The sequence below is a fragment of the Phaenicophaeus curvirostris genome, chromosome 16, assembly GCF_032191515.1.
Source record: "Phaenicophaeus curvirostris isolate KB17595 chromosome 16, BPBGC_Pcur_1.0, whole genome shotgun sequence".
In the NCBI taxonomy this organism is placed as follows: Eukaryota; Metazoa; Chordata; class Aves; order Cuculiformes; family Cuculidae; genus Phaenicophaeus; species Phaenicophaeus curvirostris.
Window position 1 is genome coordinate 6,968,496 of NC_091407.1, and position 17,169 is coordinate 6,985,664.

Below are 17,169 nucleotides of genomic sequence, written 5' to 3' on the forward strand. Positions count from 1 at the left end.
GTGATGGAGGAGGATGACCCACAAGTCCTACTGGGTTAGTCACACCATTTCATGCTTGGAGGCATTAATAACCCAGAACTAGCAGCCAACTCCATGGAAACCAACTGGTACTCAGTGACAAGTTCTCCTGTTGCTATAGGAACAGGGCCCAAACAAATAAAAATTACCTATAATTTTTCCTCCCCAAAGTTCTCCCACATTGCATTTCCATAGCAACTAATTAGCTCATTAGTGATCTGAACCAAACCAGTGGACTGGTGGAAGTGCCCGGCTGTCATGCCCAGCTCTGTCCTCTTTCATGGTTAGCTGAGGAGAGCCATTAAGATAGTTTATGCTGGGCTTAAGAGGAAAGGCTTGAGCATGAGGAGTTTGGTATCTCAGGGCTGGATTTCTTCATACCTCCTTCATGATATCTCTGACACAAATACCACTCGGTCTCTTCTATTTCTAGCTGTTACCTTACACCTCAGTTTCTTGACCTCGTCGCTTCCCTTCCGGACTCACCATGTCTCCTCCAGATTCAGCATTGGTCTGTTTGACAGCTGCATGATTTTGCAATGTTCTCTCATCCTTCCGGCCACGATATTCAAGTCTTTTCATAGAATCATAGGTTTGGGTGGTAAGGGACCTTAAAGATAATCTAGTTCTAACCTTTTGGCTCATTCCTAGCTTCCACATCAAGCTAACAAACTTCACCTGCTTCCTTGCAGCTCTCTTTTCTCATTTACACTCTATAACAACATCCTCCTCCGGCAGTTTACCATTATGTGTATCTTTCATCTCCAAGCCACACTGGAGTGTTGTTCAGCTGCTTCCACTTAAGTTCCACTAGTCTGAGCCCTGAGGAAGCTACTACCCAGCTCCACTTGGCCAAACCAGTGCCACTCATGCTGGTTTGAAGAGACCTACCACTGCCTTATTTAAAGTAGCAACAGATGCTATTGTCACCTTCATGGCCAAGGAAAGACCGTAGCTTTGATGTCTTGTGGCTAGAAGGATGTATTGGATCATCCTCTCTTGATTTCAAGACGTCCTGGACACAAGATGGCCAGGTTGGATGAGGCTATGAGCAACCTGATCTAGGGGAAAGTGTCTGTGCCCATGGAAGGGGAGTTGGAACTGAATGATCTCTAAGGTCCCTTCCAACACAAACCATTCCATGGTTCTATGATTCACACCCCATTACTGCCTGTTCCGCAGGGTTCAGGAGAGAAGCTGGAGCCAGGCTGGATGGCAGAAGTGTCTGGGTGCTGCCCTGCCTGAGCTCAGCAGCCACAGGCAATGACTGATGACAGAGAAATCGGGTGTTAAAAATCTACCAGGAAAAAAAAACTTGTTAAAAAAAAAAAATGAAGTGGGAGAATTGTTGTTGACAAGTGTTGTTGTAATTAACACAAACAAGTGCATCCAAGGAGATTGGATGCATTAAACCACCGTTGCATGCCCACAGGCAGGAGATGTTACCTTCAATTAGTGTCACAAACTTTGGAAAACAAAGATCAAGACCGATTTCCTTCACTGGAGGAGAAATCCACTGAAAGCTGAAATCTCCTGGAAATCCCCTGAAATCCCCTGGCTTGCAGCCCCAGGGAAACACAGCCCAGGTTGTCTTGGTTTTGTTTCTTATGATTTGAATATTTTGGCACCTCTCAAGGATTAAGTTATGAAAATAAGGTATAAAGGGGAAAAAAAAATCAGCAATGAAAGGCAAGTAATTGAGACTCTTTGAAACTGGCAGCCTTGAGTCTAGGGCCTTAAATAGAAAAAACTCCAAAGGAGTCAGCTGGATTCAAGGAAGAACAGATTTTCTCCCTGAATTTGCCCGTCCTCCCTTTTTTTCCCAGGCTTTGTGACATTTTCTAGTACAACCTCTGCTCACAGGCTCCAAAATACAGCAAATCCTCTTCCATCTCATCCTCTTCACAGGGATGCAGGGGTGCATCCACCACCCAGGGCAGGTAGTAGGAACGGCCCTTCCCTCCCACCTCCATAGATGCCACCAGCCAGGGCAGAGGTGGCAGCAGGAGCCAAAAGCAGGAGCCTGGAGAAGATACAACCCCCATTGCGTGAGTGGCCAGCATCTGGAGACCTCAAAAAGACAAAGACAATGTTCATTCATATTGATGATTTCTTCTTCTAGGTTCCACTTGGGGTCATTTTTAGATGATTATTCATATTTTCACACCTTCCATTTCCTCCACTGGTTTTGAAGCTCCATGTTAAATCTGAGTATACTCTATACCATGTCATTTCCATATGTTAGATGCTATTACTTTGTTCTCATTGTTACCCCCCAAACCAGTTTTGCTTCGCTCTAGGTCGGCATGTCCTTCACTGACCATTGGCGAGTTGTTTGTAGCTATGGGATCTCTGCTGCTCATCCTGGGATGCAAGTCTCGCCATCCCATGCCTCCACTTCTCACATCTCCACTTTCACAGCAGGCCTACATTTCTCTATTCCACATCTTTACGTTAGTTCAAAACAAAGATCTCATTCTACATTGAATAAATGCTTGCTACTGATCTCTGTATAAAACTAGGGCTGTCACACAAACAGAAGTGAAAGAAATCATCCATAGCTACCTGCCTAGAAAAACACAGCTAAACCAGGTACAGCAAAGCTGTGAAAGGTCAAGAAAAGTTCAAATACACCAAGTCCCCCAAGCCTCAGTCCTGAGATCTTGCAAACTCAGTGCAAGGCTTATGGCTTCATGCAATAACAGCCCCATAGTACAGGGCTGCAGGTACCAGGGGTTGTATTGTGGAGCCCCATCTTCTCCAGATGCTATGGGATGAGCAGCACCAGCACCCTGAGGTGGGGATGGGTGTGTTCCTTCAATGGCTCATTGAAGAAGTCGAGGTCAGGATGGAGGATTATTACCTTCCCCCCCAGCTCGGGGGATAAATGCTCAGCGTCTCAGGCAAAGGACTGCAGCCCCCTTTGGGATCTTTGATGCCTTCATTGCTGCATCCAAGCCACTGCCTAGGACCAGGGGTTGGAGGACAGGCCATCAGCTTGCTCTTTCTTGCCTGCCTCATTACCTCCAAAATCACACACACAATAAATATCCAATTAAACACTTGCTGACAGAAAGGCATCTGGAACAGTGAGAAGCACAGATCTATGATAAATATTCCCCCCAGCCCATGGGGCTCTGCTTCCAGTCAAATTCATGTAAATCACACAAACTGCCGTAATTAATCGCTGCCATCCCAGGTTGCACAGGTACCAGCGTAAGCAATAGCAGACAAGGCAGCCTTGCAGGGGAGGCAGAGAGCAAACCCCCCATCCAGGCACAGACACCAGCAAATTCAGGATGAGACTAAGCCAGGTACCATGTGCTGGAGCAGCAGCGGTGGAGGATGCTGGGCGGGCTCCCCAACAGCCCCCAACTGCAGTGAGATGGAGTCATCTGAGGGCTTTGCCAAGCAAATTGGGTTTTTTCAAACTGAAACAACTCAACTTGTCCAGTTACGTCCCCATTGAGACATGCAGTCAATTCACCTAGCCTCAAAACACAATCTGATTCCAGGATGGATGAAACCCAAATCCCATATAGCTTCTCCAGTGTCTTGTAGGGACTAAACTGCATCAGCACATGCACACAAGCCCATCTCGCCTCCCTCCTCCACCAGCCCCGTCTCCATGTCACCCATGGGAATCTGATTATCAGCAAGATCTCTGCCGCCGTCAGATATGATCAAAACCGCAATTCAATTAAATTTGATTGGATTGAAAGCTGAGGGTTTTGAAGAGACAGGCACGTACTCCCAGAACTGGATGCCATCCCCTGGCAAAGTGGGCTGAGATCTGCAGGATGGTCACCCCTCAGTGAGGGAAAAGCCAGGACGCAGCCCTGGCCCCAGCATGAACTCAACTCCATCCCTTGGGGCCAGGAGCCTTTGCCAGTTTACGCATCCTGGATAGAGTAAGGTAAGCCCAGCCCCGCAGAGATGCTTTTAATTCTTTCTCATCTCTTGAAATCAAATAAAATTCTGAAGGAGAAATTTTGTCATCTGAGAAGCAGAGGTGAAAAAAACCAAACATGCCTGGAGATGAAAGGGAATTCTAGATGAGCATTTCATCTCTTGCTCTTGTAACGAACATGAAAACAAAACAAAACAACAAAAAAGAAACAAACAAAAAAAAATCCAGACACTGTTAATGAGCTTTGCATTTAAATGTGGCACCAATGTCACCACTCAGACTGTTCCTTCAAGATCCCACGTACTGGCTCACATCAGGCAATGGGCACGGGGCAGCCCGTCAGAGCAAATATCGGTACAGATTAAATTTCACTAGTGTTTACTAAATAAACCATGCATTTTGAAAAATCAGGAAAAAGTTTGTTAAATATTTTAGTAGATCTGGTCTCCTCTTCCCCACCCATATACGGACTTACAAAATGCTTTGCATATTTATTTTAGCATGCACTAGATTTATTTAAAAATAGCATCACCAGCACTGGAAACAGCCCACTTGCTTTTCATCTAGATCTTTGCATTGAATCAATGAATCCAAAATTAAACAAGGTTGGGTGAACTAAATCTATACAAGGACCTATTTGTTGATCAATACAGAAATGCATGCCTGAGATCTCTTTATTGTGTGAAATATGAGGACTTATGAGAGAGAAACTGCTTTTGTTATTACATTAAAAAAAATCAGATTTAATCTCCCCACATAAAAAAATTATTTATTGGAGAGATGCTTTCTCCTAAATAATTCATGCTGGTTGTATAGTACCAGAAGAAAGAAGACTCGCATCTTCCATTCCTAATGAGAGGGGGAAAAAGACTTGCAATATTTTTCTTGGATTCAGTTTTATCAGTGCAAGGAGCTGAAACAGTCCTTGGTTTTAAGAGGGTGCTCATCCCCACCACCACGGGGAAGCTGACTCCCCTAAAACACAAAGAGAAACCCCAATGTGCAGCTTCAGACACGTCTGGAGGTCAAACTCAGATCCCCAGTAAGAGGCACCTGGCTTTGGTGTTGAGGCTCAGAGACAATGATGATAACCAAGTAGCCAGAACCCCTCTGACAGAAGGATCTCCTGAGGAAGCCACCTCAATATGGCCATAATGTAAATCCAGCCTCCCCTATCTGTGGCTGGATGTGTTTCTCCAAAGCAGGTTGGAGGTGCGGCCACCCTGGACTGCTCCAAGTCCTGGTTCCCTCAGCAGAGTGGAGCTGGAAGAAGATCAAAAGTCAACCCAGGCCACCCCATATGAAGTAAATGGGAGACATGAGCCACAAAAGTCAGTGGAAATCTTCCTTGGCTAAAAATGGGAACAGAATCAGGGCTGAAGAACATGGATTCAGGAAAAAGAAAGAGATGTCTGGCCTTTTAGCACATCTTGGGCATAAAACCTTGGGCTGGCTTTGGGAACTGCCTTGCATGGCCACGTGCTCAGCCAGGTCCCTCTCTCCTAAGCGTGCTACAAGAATTTATCCACTGAGGGCTGTACATGCTCTGAATAAATCTGCAAATCAGATGCTTCTGTGAATGAAAAATGCATGTGCCAGTAAATTGGAAGCGAAATAATACATCTGTTGTCAGCACTCTTTTTTTTTCCTTTTCCACAAGTTTCATTAAGAAGAGACATATCATCTCTGATAAAGTTAACACCACCCAGCTCACTAATTGTTCCTGACACTTCCCAGTTGCTTTGATGATGGATCACTGCAGAAACACCAGCCCCAGGCAGGGAGGGAGGGATAAAGTCACCTCTTTGGGCTGTTTCTGGAAGAAAATAGAACAGAGCTGCAGAGCTCATGCCAGGGAACAGTCCTGACCTGTGGCAAGGCTGGGGACACAGGGGTGGCAGAGGTGTTCCAGGAGTCCTGCAAGGTGCCAGCGCAGGATTCGCATCCTGCAGTGCTGCAACTGGCTCCCGATGTTCAAGTGAATGAATGAAAGGAGAAATGAGAAATAACTGATCCTGGCTGGACACATCATGGATCCTGGGGGCAAACAGAGCTCAAGGGACAATCCCAGACCCAGCTTTCCCCATCACCTTCATCCACCTGCTTCCAAACCCAAAACAAACTCAGTCTGGGTCCAGCACCCTCTCCCAGGGGTTATTTGCATCCCCATAGGCAGGGACTCCACAGTGTGAGGGAAGCAGAGGGACCAGGTGCTCCACGCACACCTCAGATGATTTCAGCCACCCCATGGGTAAGACAAGCGTTGGCACAGCAGCCAGCTCTGTTTAGCATCACCTTGAGATGCCTGGAGAAGCTAGGTGAGGTGGTAACAACCCCGATGCTCCCTGCCGCTGTGCGAGCCCTGTCCTGGCCCCACGCTGTCCCAATCCTGTCCCTGCATGGCCAGCAATCAGGTTAGCAGCTTGCAACACACCCGAGCACGCAGCAGAGAGGCAACAGCTGCTTCCCGCTGGCCCAGATCAAGGATTTTAATTAAGGAGAAGATTTGGGGGAATAAAGGGGAAGATCCCTCCCAAAGCTGTAATTAAAGAAACTCAGGGCAAGGCAGGACGATGAGAAAGGACACGTCCTGCTGCCGATGGGGCTTAGCTCAGGAGGGCAGTGGAGATGCCCACTGCGATCTTGTGGCGCTGGCACAGCCCCCTTCCCGAGGAGAGGAATCCCCACACTCGCAGGTGATGGAGACTGCCCTGCACCCACAGAAATAACCTTTCAGTCTTCACTGAGGTCCCGCAGACCTCCAGCAAGATTCACCAAGCACAGAGTGAGCAGACATTCCAGCCTAGTTAAAAATACATCAAACCCAAATCCCTATCGATTTGGCTCTGAGGTACAGCAAAGGTTTGCTGGGCTGGTGAAGCAGCAGGGTCCTTGTGGGATTCAATCCCAGCCTCATCTCACTGTCTCCAAGATTAAAGGGGCCAGGTTGGAGCTCAGGAGAACACTGCAGCCCTTAAGAGGTGGGAGCCTTCACTGCCAGACCTACAGAGCCTTTCCGAGCTGTTTGGAGAGGCGTCATGGCCCAGGAGTGCCCGCTCCCCAGGCCAACCTCCTTCCCAAAAAGCAGCACAGCTCACCATTTGGTGTGTGCCCGCTTTCCAGGAAAAGCACCACATCAATACGGTGCTGCAGAGAGCAGCATCTGGTCAGGACAGGTGACCAAGAGCACCAGACCTCCCGCTCAGTCTCTAACAGGATGAAGGTGCCTGGCTGGGGAAGGTCCAAGAGCTGCACCGGTTCCCCGTGTCTCTCCATCAGCTGCCAAGCTGCACAGCCCGTGCCACCAGCCCTCTCAGAGTTGGTGCCAGAAGCAAGCATTTTTTCCTCTTTATTTAGCTCTTTGTACGTCTCATCAGCCCTGGAAGAGCAGATCAATGCTGTGGGCAACATCTGCTCCCCAAAGCCCCTTTATCCTGGTAAGAGAGGCTGCATGGCCCCCTCCAACACTTCACGATCCTCCAGACTTCAGCAAGAAGGCACAAAGCCAGCCCCAGAGAGGGCAGCAGCATCTGCCCTGGTCCTGTTTGCTGCTTGCAGCACAGCCTCCAGCCCCCTGCACATGGGTCAGACTTTAGAGATGGCTCTCCAAGCTCAGGCAACTCCAAGCTCAGGAGAATCCTTGCAAAACGGCACCACAGGGACAGTCCCTCCTGGTCAGAGGGGAGAAAAAGCTGATTGGAGATCACAAGCCCTGATGCTACACATCCCTGCGTAGTTGTTTGGTGCAAACCAGTCCCTTTTCCTCACAGCAGGGAGGGAACAACATGACAGTTACCCCAGGTACACCTTGAAAACCACTCTCCTCCTAAGCTTTTGCTTCGCTTCTTTAATAGAGAGGAAAGGGAAGAGTGAAGCCAACCTGGCAGGCCAGCCAGCAGCTCAGCACAGGACAGCGAGCAGGGAGGGGAGCTGGGGTGAGAATCTGATAGCAGGAAGAAAACCATGAAACATCTTTCCAAACAATGAGAGTCAACCCTTAGTGATGATGGCCACAAGACCCCTGGCCCAGGACCCAGAATCTCTGCAGGAACCAAGGTCGCCTCTGTGGATGTGTGAGTAAATGTGGCCATGTCCAGGGCTGCAGGTTCCCCACCACGTTAGGGACTAGAAAATGCAGCAACAAAGATACAGCAAGAGTTCTTTGCAAGGAGAAAGAGCCCTCTGGTGAGGCATGGAGTAAAGCAATGGACCGTGGCACATAGGAGCCACAGCGTAAGTCTCAAAAAAAAAACAAACCAAACTCAACAGCCTTAAAAGAAACAACAATGGGGTGGGAAGATCACCCGGAGGTGCAGCTCCCTGAGAGGCACCACAGGCACCCTGACACCTCATCCTGGCAGAGCCCTAAAAGCCACCAGCACCTCTGCATCCTCCTGGCTCACCCCAGGCTCTCAAAATTGCACCTGAGAACAACGCCCGTCGTTCCAGCCTGGCTTTGCCAGGTTGCTTTTTGCTCCCTGAGCTATGCAGCACCAGGCGGTATCGATTCAGGTGAGGCAGCGCTGCGTTCGCATGGCAGCTGCTGCCTGTTTACACAGTGATTATGAGCCTTGTGAGGAGGGGGAAGCAAAGAGCATCCCTGGGGCTCCTGTTCCCAGGGCTGGGGGTAGCTGCACATGAGATGAACACCTCCACCCACCAGCAAGGGCTCACCAGGCGCAGTTTCCATTGCACAGTCACATCCTGGGGTACCTTCAAGCTCATTCAACATCTTCGGCTTGCTGACACTGAACGGAACCTGTTGCAGGCAGTGATATTCTGCAAGGCCTCTGCAGAGGGTCGAGATGACCTAGGAAACACTGAATTAATTGCCTTGCTGAGCCAGAGCAGCAATGCTCAGAGAAACCACGCACACAGTGCACACCTCATGGCATCTGGGGCAGCTTCAAACCCAAGCTGGAGCTTTTGCCTGAAACCTTGGGTTTTATTTATGAAATCGCAGCTTCCATATGAAAAAAAAAAAAAAAAAGAGAGAGACATAAGTGGCCCTGAGCAGGGAATGACACCAAGGAAAATACAACTGATATCAAGGTAACTACTTTGGCTTATCAAGGTTCCTGTCTCCTCCACTCTGAGATGTAAATTAAGTGCAAAAGCCACCCTGGCTCACCAGGCTTCTCCGCAGCCCTCTGCCCACGTGCCTGCAGCACTCACCGCCGCTCCCGGCGTCTGGAAATAAACAGCGTGTTCCAGCACCACTTGGTATTTCAAGAAAGGTTAACGCAGCATGTGAAGGGCCAGAGGCACCACTCACGGGGGCTGGAAAGCCTCCAGGCAAACCTGCTAGAGGAACAGGGCTCCCTGCATGGGAGATGACCTCCTCAGCCCCCGTAAAGTGTTCCCTTCAGCCTTCAATATTTTCAGGCTTTGTACTGCCAAGGTTTTCCTTCTCCCACACCCACGTTTCCCCACCAGCGCTGCCACCTCTGAAAAAGCAGCAGAAGCTTCCAGCGAAGAGAGAAAGCAGGGGGTCTGCATTTGCTGGGCAAGGCAGGAGGTTTGCCCATCCTTTGGGGAAGCAGAAAATCACCCCAGTTTTACTGCGTCCCAGCAATGGGGAGCTGCCACCGGCCTTGGTACTAGTCCCAGGACTCAGAGAACACACACTGAGGCTGGATTTGCAAACCAGGCTGCTGGGATGGACAGAAAAGGCTTGGAGATGCTTTATTCAAGCCACTGATGAAAGAGCAAAGCTTAGAAACTTATATCCAGAGATGATCAGTTCTCAGGGGAAAGCAAGGACACCAAAGCACTGGAAACCTATGCTTAAACCAGAGTTTGAGCTCTCCTCACCCCAAAAACCACCTACCCTTCTGTTTGGAGAGAGGAGCTGGGAAGCATCCACAGCAGGTCACCATGGGCAGCAAAGAACTCCATCCATATGCTTAACCCCTTCCCTCTCTCATGGGCTGCACCAGGCCCTTCAGGTACCAGCTGAAATTATTTTAAGGCCTCTGGGCCAGGAAAGGCTGATCTATATTCCTAAGGTCTCATTGGCATTCCGCAGCTTCAGCTCATTAGCACTTAGGTGCTCTAAGAGCAGGAGTTGGAAGGTTCTGGGCGAGACAGCTATTAGGGGAGGACTGAACACATCTCGTACAAATGAACGGCCTGTATGAACTCTCTAATTTATGCTATTGATCTAGAAGGTGCCCACAGGCCAGCCAAACCAAAAAAAAAACCTGCCCTAGATACACTCTCAGCCACCTTCAGTAAAAGAAGAAAAATTAAGCAAAATAAATAACCTGCAGCCCCAGGAAACGGGCTGCATCATCCCACCCCCTGCTAATGCTATTAGCCAGCCCTCCTCCACAAACAGCTCTTGAGGAACAGCGTGAGCTCCAGCTCAGAAGCTCCTGGAGAGACCCACCAGCCCAGCAAAGGACCAGTATGACCAGTAAAAACACCCATGCTGCACTGGGAGAGCACGTTTGGGGCTCTGTCCTCCCTAGAGAGACCCTGCTCCCCACACATGCTGCTCAGCAAGGGTCAGGGAAAGCTGTTGGCCCTTAAATTGCAGATGGCTAAGCTGCTGCAGCCCTGGTGGTCCCAGCATCCTCTCCCTATGTTGGATGAGCTGAGATTTCCCTTCTCTGGAGCAAGGCCTGTGTCCTTCTTGCCCAGGTTCAGGCCCTGCCTGTTTACACCTTGTGATGGATCACAGGGAAGTCACGGGGCAGAAATAGCCTCTTTTTGCCTGTATTTGAGACAAAGTGTGGGGGGGAACCCAAACATGATTGCTCCTAACAAGGGAGCTCAAAGTGATGAATTTTGCGCTTCTCCCGAAGTTCTTTCCTCGCAGACACTGATACATTTTTAACGGGCCTGTGATTCTATGATTCTATGAAGCAGGGCAGGGAGGTGCTGGGGGGGGCGCACAGAATCACTAGGTTGGAAAAGACCCCCAAGATCATTGAGTCCAACCATTCCTATCAACCACTAAACCATGTCCCTCAGCACCTCGTTCATCCATCTTTTAAACCCCTCCAGGGACGGGGACTCAACCCCCTCCCTGGGCAGCCTGTTCCAGTGCCCAATGACCCTTTCCGTGAAAAATGTTTTTCTGATGTTCAGCCTGAACCTCCCCTGGTGAAGCTTGAGGCCATTCCCTCTCGTCCTGTCCCCTGTCACTTGGGAGAAGAGCCCAGCTCCCTCCAAGAGCAGAGCAAGGTGAGGGATGCTGGGGGGATGCAGCAGGGTGAGGGGGTGCTTGGGGGGTTACAGCAGATGGGGAGGTTCCCTGGGGGGCACAACAGGGTAAGAGGGGTGTAAGGGCATGGGAGGGGTTGTACAGCAGGCAGGAGGGAGCTCTGGGGGGCTCAGCAGAAAGGGGGTCCTGGAAGGGACAGAGGAGGCTGGGAGTGCTCATGGGGCACAGCAGGCGGAGGGGCTTGGGGGGGGCACAGCAGGATGGGGGGAGCACAGAGAATGGGGGGAACTCAGGGGGGTTCAGCAGAATAGGGGGAGCTCGAGAGGGCACAGCAGAATGGGGGGAGCCCGGGGGGGCTCACAGAATGGGGGGAGCACAGCAGAATGGGGGGAGCTCAGAGAGGCTCAGAAGAATGGGGGGAGCACAGAGAATGGAGGGAGCTCAGAGAGGGTCAGAAGAATGGGGGGAGCACAGCAGAATGGGGGGAGCTCAGAGAGGCTCAGAAGAATGGGGGGAGCTCAAAGAGGCTCAGCAGAATGGGGGGAGCTCAAAGAGGCACAGCAGAATGGGGGGAGCTCAAAGAGGCTCAGCAGAACGGGGGGAGCACAGCAGAATGGGGGGAGCTCAGAGAGGGTCAGAAGAATGGGGGGAGCTCAGAGAGGCTCAGCAGAATGGGGGGAGCTCAGAGAATGGGGGGAGCTCAGAGAGGCTCAGCAGAATGGGGGGAGCTCAGAGAATGGGGGGAGCTCAGAGAGGCTCATTAGAATGGGGGGAGCCTGAGGGGGGCTCAGGAGAACGGAGGGAGCTCAGGGGCCTCAGGAGACCCGGGGAGGCTCCATCCCCGCCGGGTCCCGCCGCCGGCCGAGCCGCGGCCTCCCCCTGGTGGCCAAGGGCCTTCCCTGCCGCCCTGGGGACCCCCCGGGACAAGGCCCCCCCTGCCCCGGGCCCACAGACCTTGCCCCCAACCCAGCCCCCGGGACCCTCAGCCCAGGCCTGAGACCCTCTTGGGACACAGTCCCCGCTGTTCTCCTACTCCAGGCACCAAAACCTTGCTCCCCCCAGCCCTAGGAGCCCTCCAGGACACACACCCCACTGCTCCGGGCACTCAAACCCTGTCCCCTCCACCCCTGGGACCCTCCTGGGACACAGACTCCTCCTGGGACACAGATGGAGACTCCCCAGGCACCCAGACCTTGCAAAAAAAAGGCAACGAGAAGTGGGTTTGAGGACGAATTTTATTGAAAACTGTGTGTTCAATGGGTACAGACCGTTCTCAGAAATACAAGGCTGGAGGGGCTTCCACTGCAAGTCAAAATCCTCATCCACCTTAAAGCCAAACCGGTTGCCCCAGGGCTGCCTTTTCCCCCTCCTCATGGCAGGGGGGATCAGCAGGACAGGAAAGCACAAGATGTGAAGAGGGACAGGTAAGACCCTGTCAAATAAAGTGAGCAGGGTTGCGTTTGCCTCTTGAGCAAAGCCCTGCTTCATCCACAGGGTCCCAAGCCCCAGTGTTCATAAGGGCAGGCACTCCCTTTCCCCAAAACACAAGAATCAGGACTTTCTCCAGGAGGAGAAATGCAGCCAAAAAAAAAACAAAAACAAAAACAAAAAACCACCATGCAAAAACTAATGAAAAAAAATCATCATTCCCCAAAGCACCAAAAAGGGAAAGGGTCAAAACAAGGAGAGAAGGGAAAAAAACAAAAGCTCAATGTCAAAACAAAAAACAATCCGAAGTAACCAATGATGAAAAAAAAAATACAATTGTACATCTGAGCTGCAAATCAAACCAATCAGGTGACAGGGGTGCTCGTGGAGAGCACCAGGCAGTTTGCGGAGTGGGGCTGAGGAGTGAGAACATCAATCACTTCTTTCTTTTACATGGAGAGGTTGGGAGGGGGGTCAGGGCAACCCACAGCTGAACAGGGTTTGTGCAGCTCAGCCTTGGCTGGTTCTTGTGGGGTTTGTGGACTCAGAAAAAGGGATGAGAGCGGTGATGGGGAAAAGCACTGCTGTATGATGCCCTGGCATGAAGGACTGAAAACCATTTGCTCTGAAGCAGCTTCCTCTAGGAGCATCCCTGGTCCCAGGCAGAGAGGCTCCAGCACCACTTCAAGTGATGAATGTAGGGGGACATCATTCTTCATCGAGTAGGGGACCCCAAATGCTGGAAACGCACCCTGAAATCCAAACCTCCAGGGCATGAATTCCAGGAAAAACGTTTTTAAAAGATTCACTTAAAAAATAGATGCATTTCTTCTAAAAAAAAGTCTTAGGCTAGGGTGACTTCTAGTGACCCCTTCCCCGCCACCCCGAATTGAGCCAGAAAAATGCTATCCACTTCACCAAATCTGCTGGCCACGTAGACATTCACACATTCATCATTGATTTAAAAATATACAATATATATATATTGCACACGCATACACGCACACACAAATATATATTAGAAAAGGAAAAAAAAGTCCCTCTGAAAACTCAATCTATTAAAAAAACCAACAAAATCCACAGCCGGTGCGTTTATCCCGTGATCATGTACAGTAGAAGACAGAAATCCCTTTTGCTCCCATAGCTCCTCGCAGAGTGCTCAGGCTGGGAGAGCGGGGAAACACATCAGGTTTTCACAGTGGATTTGTTAGTGGAGAAGGAACTGCTCCTCCCTCCTCCCACAGAGAAGAGCTTTAATTTATAGCAAGGTAGACTAAAACTAGGAAACATGTTACAAGGTCCATTATATATAGACATAAAATGTACAACTGCTGGCAGCCCCTGTGCGAATCACTGGGGTTTTGATCTTGGCTAACGTCTCAGCGGGCGGGTGGAGGGTTCAAAGGTGGTTTGGGGCAGGAGGGGTGCAAGTACGGCCTCCGGAACGAGCAGATGTCACAGTGCAAGGTCTTAAATGAGCTCCAGGTTGGAAGGGAGACGGAGCAACATCTTCTCCAGGAGCCAGGCGAAAGGCATTTGATGCTCAGAGGGAGGATGCATCCTCCCAGGGCTAAGAGGGAGAGAGGCAGTGCCCAGGGACCTGCTTGTCTCTCTATCACCCTGTGCCACATGGGGAAGGGAGCACTGTGTGCTGGATGAAGTCCCGTGGGCAGGCGCAGGGAAAGTGTGGGTCGCAGCTTGCATCAAGCTGGGCTCATCGAAAAACACATTTTCTTCTCCCTAGGGAGTGGCGTATCAACTAAGGAAGGGAGATGCCCAGCCTGGGGCTGCCTCAAAGGGTCATAACAATGTCAAGCCAGGCATTAAAATAGCCTCTGGTGTGAACAGCAGCATGTGCAGGGAGCCCCACAGCCCCCTGAAAAGCTGCATCGGCTCCTGGGGGCAGAGAGCCAGGCACAAAGGGAAGGCGAGCAAGACCAGACTCCGGGGAAGCAGCTTTGGGCAGGCAGTGGAGAAGAGCGGGGCAAGCCCAGCAGCATTTTTTTTCTCTCTGCCTTCCCCAGGCATCGAAGAAACAAACCCTGCTTTGTGCTGTGCACCAGGTTTCTGGGGAGGGCAGACACCTTCTGGCACCCTCTGACCTGGCCGCTGCTCAGGCAACAGGCTTGAACCTCTCCCCAGGAGGGATAAGCTGGCTTCATCAAGGAATTCCCCAGCCTTCAGTCTCCATGGCTTAGTTGGAAAGATGTTGGCTTCAAAATGCTCATCCCGGCGGGATTTGTTTACAGGGCAAAGGGAAAAGAGATTGCGAGGCCAGATGGGGCCAGAGATGCCCATGGGTTGGGGAAGTGTGACTTGTGCAAACCACCATTAACTTGAGAACCCATTCGCTCTTCTGTTGAGAAGCCAGGATGGAGGGGACTGCACAAAGACGTGACGTTTGAGTTAGGAGTCTTCCCCGAGGATCTCTGTCACAAAGGAGGCCATGTCAGTCTCTTTGGTGTCATGCAAGGTGAAGAAAGGGTGTTCCTGCCAACAAGACCAAAGACAACATCAGCTGATACCCAAAGACAGAGGAGCCCAAGAGCAGTCCCTGGGGGATGTCCCACCAGCTGGCAAGGTGCTGGGGGAGAGGTGGAAACCAACCTCCTCCCCTGGCTCCACAGATGCCATCCTTTAGCTTAAAGATTAACTTTCAGGTTTGGTGTTTCTAGATTCAACCCCAGCCAGACAGCCAACCTTGGCAGCTGTACTACCAACATTTGAGGTCTGAACTCCCCAAAAGCATGTGGGACAGAGGGAGAAAAACCTAGAAACCCTGACCTTAACACTCATGAAATCAACACACCCCTCCGCCTTAGACACTCTACACTCCTCCCAGTCTGTGCCTGAAAAATCACCTACATGTCCTGTTGTCCCATTTTCCCAGCACCTGCTGGATCATCCAATTGACTTTTGAAACACGTTGCAATAAAGAGCAGCAGAAATGGCTTCACACTTACCATAAGTTCTAAATAGTTCATTCGCTCAGCGGGGTTCTTCCTTAAGCTGTAAGACAAAAAAATTGGAGAGAAGGTTCTAGGATCTTTTTATTTTGTTATATATATTCTATCACACGGGACCTCCCCTCCCCAACCAACATGATTTCCTTCTCATGAGCAGCACCCATTCCTCTCCCTTCTTGGCCAAGCAGGTTTGAACCACCAGCAAAGCAGCCAAGCGGGCAACTAGGAACAGCCAACTCAAGCCAAACAACTTGCTGCAATCTGCCACACACAAACCAGAGCAAATGGGGAGCAAAAGAGATGGTTTTCCACCATCTCTAGGGTAGGCAGACCATCTCAAGGCTCAGTGAGCTCATCTTTGCCTGGCAGCTCCAAGGAGCGCACAGGGAGCAGAGGGAAACCCCAAGTGGAGCAGCTACTGTACATTGTGCCCACAAAACCACAGATCAGCTTTCACCCAGAGCCACCCAGATGCTGACAGGGGTTTGTTCTCATTTCATTGCCACTTTGCCAGAAACCACCAAAATTTCAGCAGCAATGACATCAAAAGGGGAAGAGAAACCTCCAATCAGCCTGAGCGAGTCAAGCCGAGAGCAAAACCAGTCTGGGCAGCACTTCCTGCTGTGGCCGAGAAATGGGCTCCGAAAGGATAACAAACCCAGCCCCACACTTTGCTCCAGCCCCCATGGATCATGGCTCTCCAGCCAGGCTGGAAGAAGCCACCAGTCCCTGTCAGAGACTCACCACTGCGCCGTGAAGTCTACAAACTCCTTGGAGAAGCGATCGGTGGGCAGCTGGGGTGAAGGCTCCTCCACAACTTGCTTAAGCTGTTGGAATGGTGTCCCCCAGGACTCATAGGGGAAGCGAAGAATGGCCAGTTCGATCTGAGGATGGAGACAGGCTGACGTGAGGCACCAGGACAAACACAACCCCGTGCAGCCTGCCTACCTCAGCCCCTGCAGCCAGCTCGGATTCAAAATGAAAAACCTCTCTCCTTACAAACCATTTTCAATTTGGGTCACACCACTTTTTTCTTTTTAAATACAAAGACCCAGAGGACAAAAATACTTTCTTTTGAGACTGGCTCAGCATATTAATGCATTTACAGGAAGCCACAAAAGATATGTAAAATGAGATTATTTTAAAAGATAATAATAATAGCACACCATTTCTGCACCAGCTTCCAAACCACTTTGCTCTCCATAAGCCACCCTCTGGGCTTCAGACTAGTATTGTATGAGCTGGACACAAAAATAAATCCACAAACCCAAGAAAAACTAAGTGCTAGGACATCACTTAAGATCTTTGCCAAACCACCTTCTGTACTGGGTCCTTCCTACAAGTCACCTCTGCTCTGTCACCCATTCAAGCAGGAAAACATCCATCTCAGCTCTTGAGCAGTTGCTTCATGACAGGCAGCAGAACCTCCAGACCTGCCTGGCAGGGTGGGACAGGATGGGATGGGATGGGACGGGAGGAATGAGAAACCTGAAAGGATGCAGGGCAGAGCCAGGGACCCCTGCCTGCCTCTGGCTCGGGTCTGGGGAGCTCAGCTCCTGCTGCTGGAAAACTGAATGAAGCCACCAGCTTCATTCAACACCAGAAAGGCCTGGATTAGCCCTGCAACAAAACAGCCCTAAAATCAGCTGGTCTGAAAGCAATCAAAGCCCTTCAGA

The 17,169-nt window shown here is 50.5% G+C and overlaps 1 protein-coding gene across 4 annotated transcripts in view; it reads right to left on the bottom strand.

Annotated features, from left to right (window-relative positions):
* Positions 1–12,316: 12,316 nt before the first annotated feature.
* MAP2K3 (mitogen-activated protein kinase kinase 3) overlaps positions 12,317–17,169 on the bottom strand; it is a 33,358-nt gene continuing 28,505 nt past the window's right edge. For all 4 annotated transcript variants that reach the window (XM_069870414.1, XM_069870416.1, XM_069870413.1 and 1 more), the window contains exons 11-13: positions 16,238–16,377; positions 15,491–15,536; positions 12,317–15,017 (exon numbers count right to left, since the gene is read on the bottom strand). In XM_069870414.1, the coding sequence (XP_069726515.1) occupies positions 14,934–15,017; positions 15,491–15,536; positions 16,238–16,377 (270 nt within the window). In that variant the 3' untranslated portion in view covers positions 12,317–14,933. The remainder of the gene's footprint in view (positions 15,018–15,490; positions 15,537–16,237; positions 16,378–17,169) is intronic.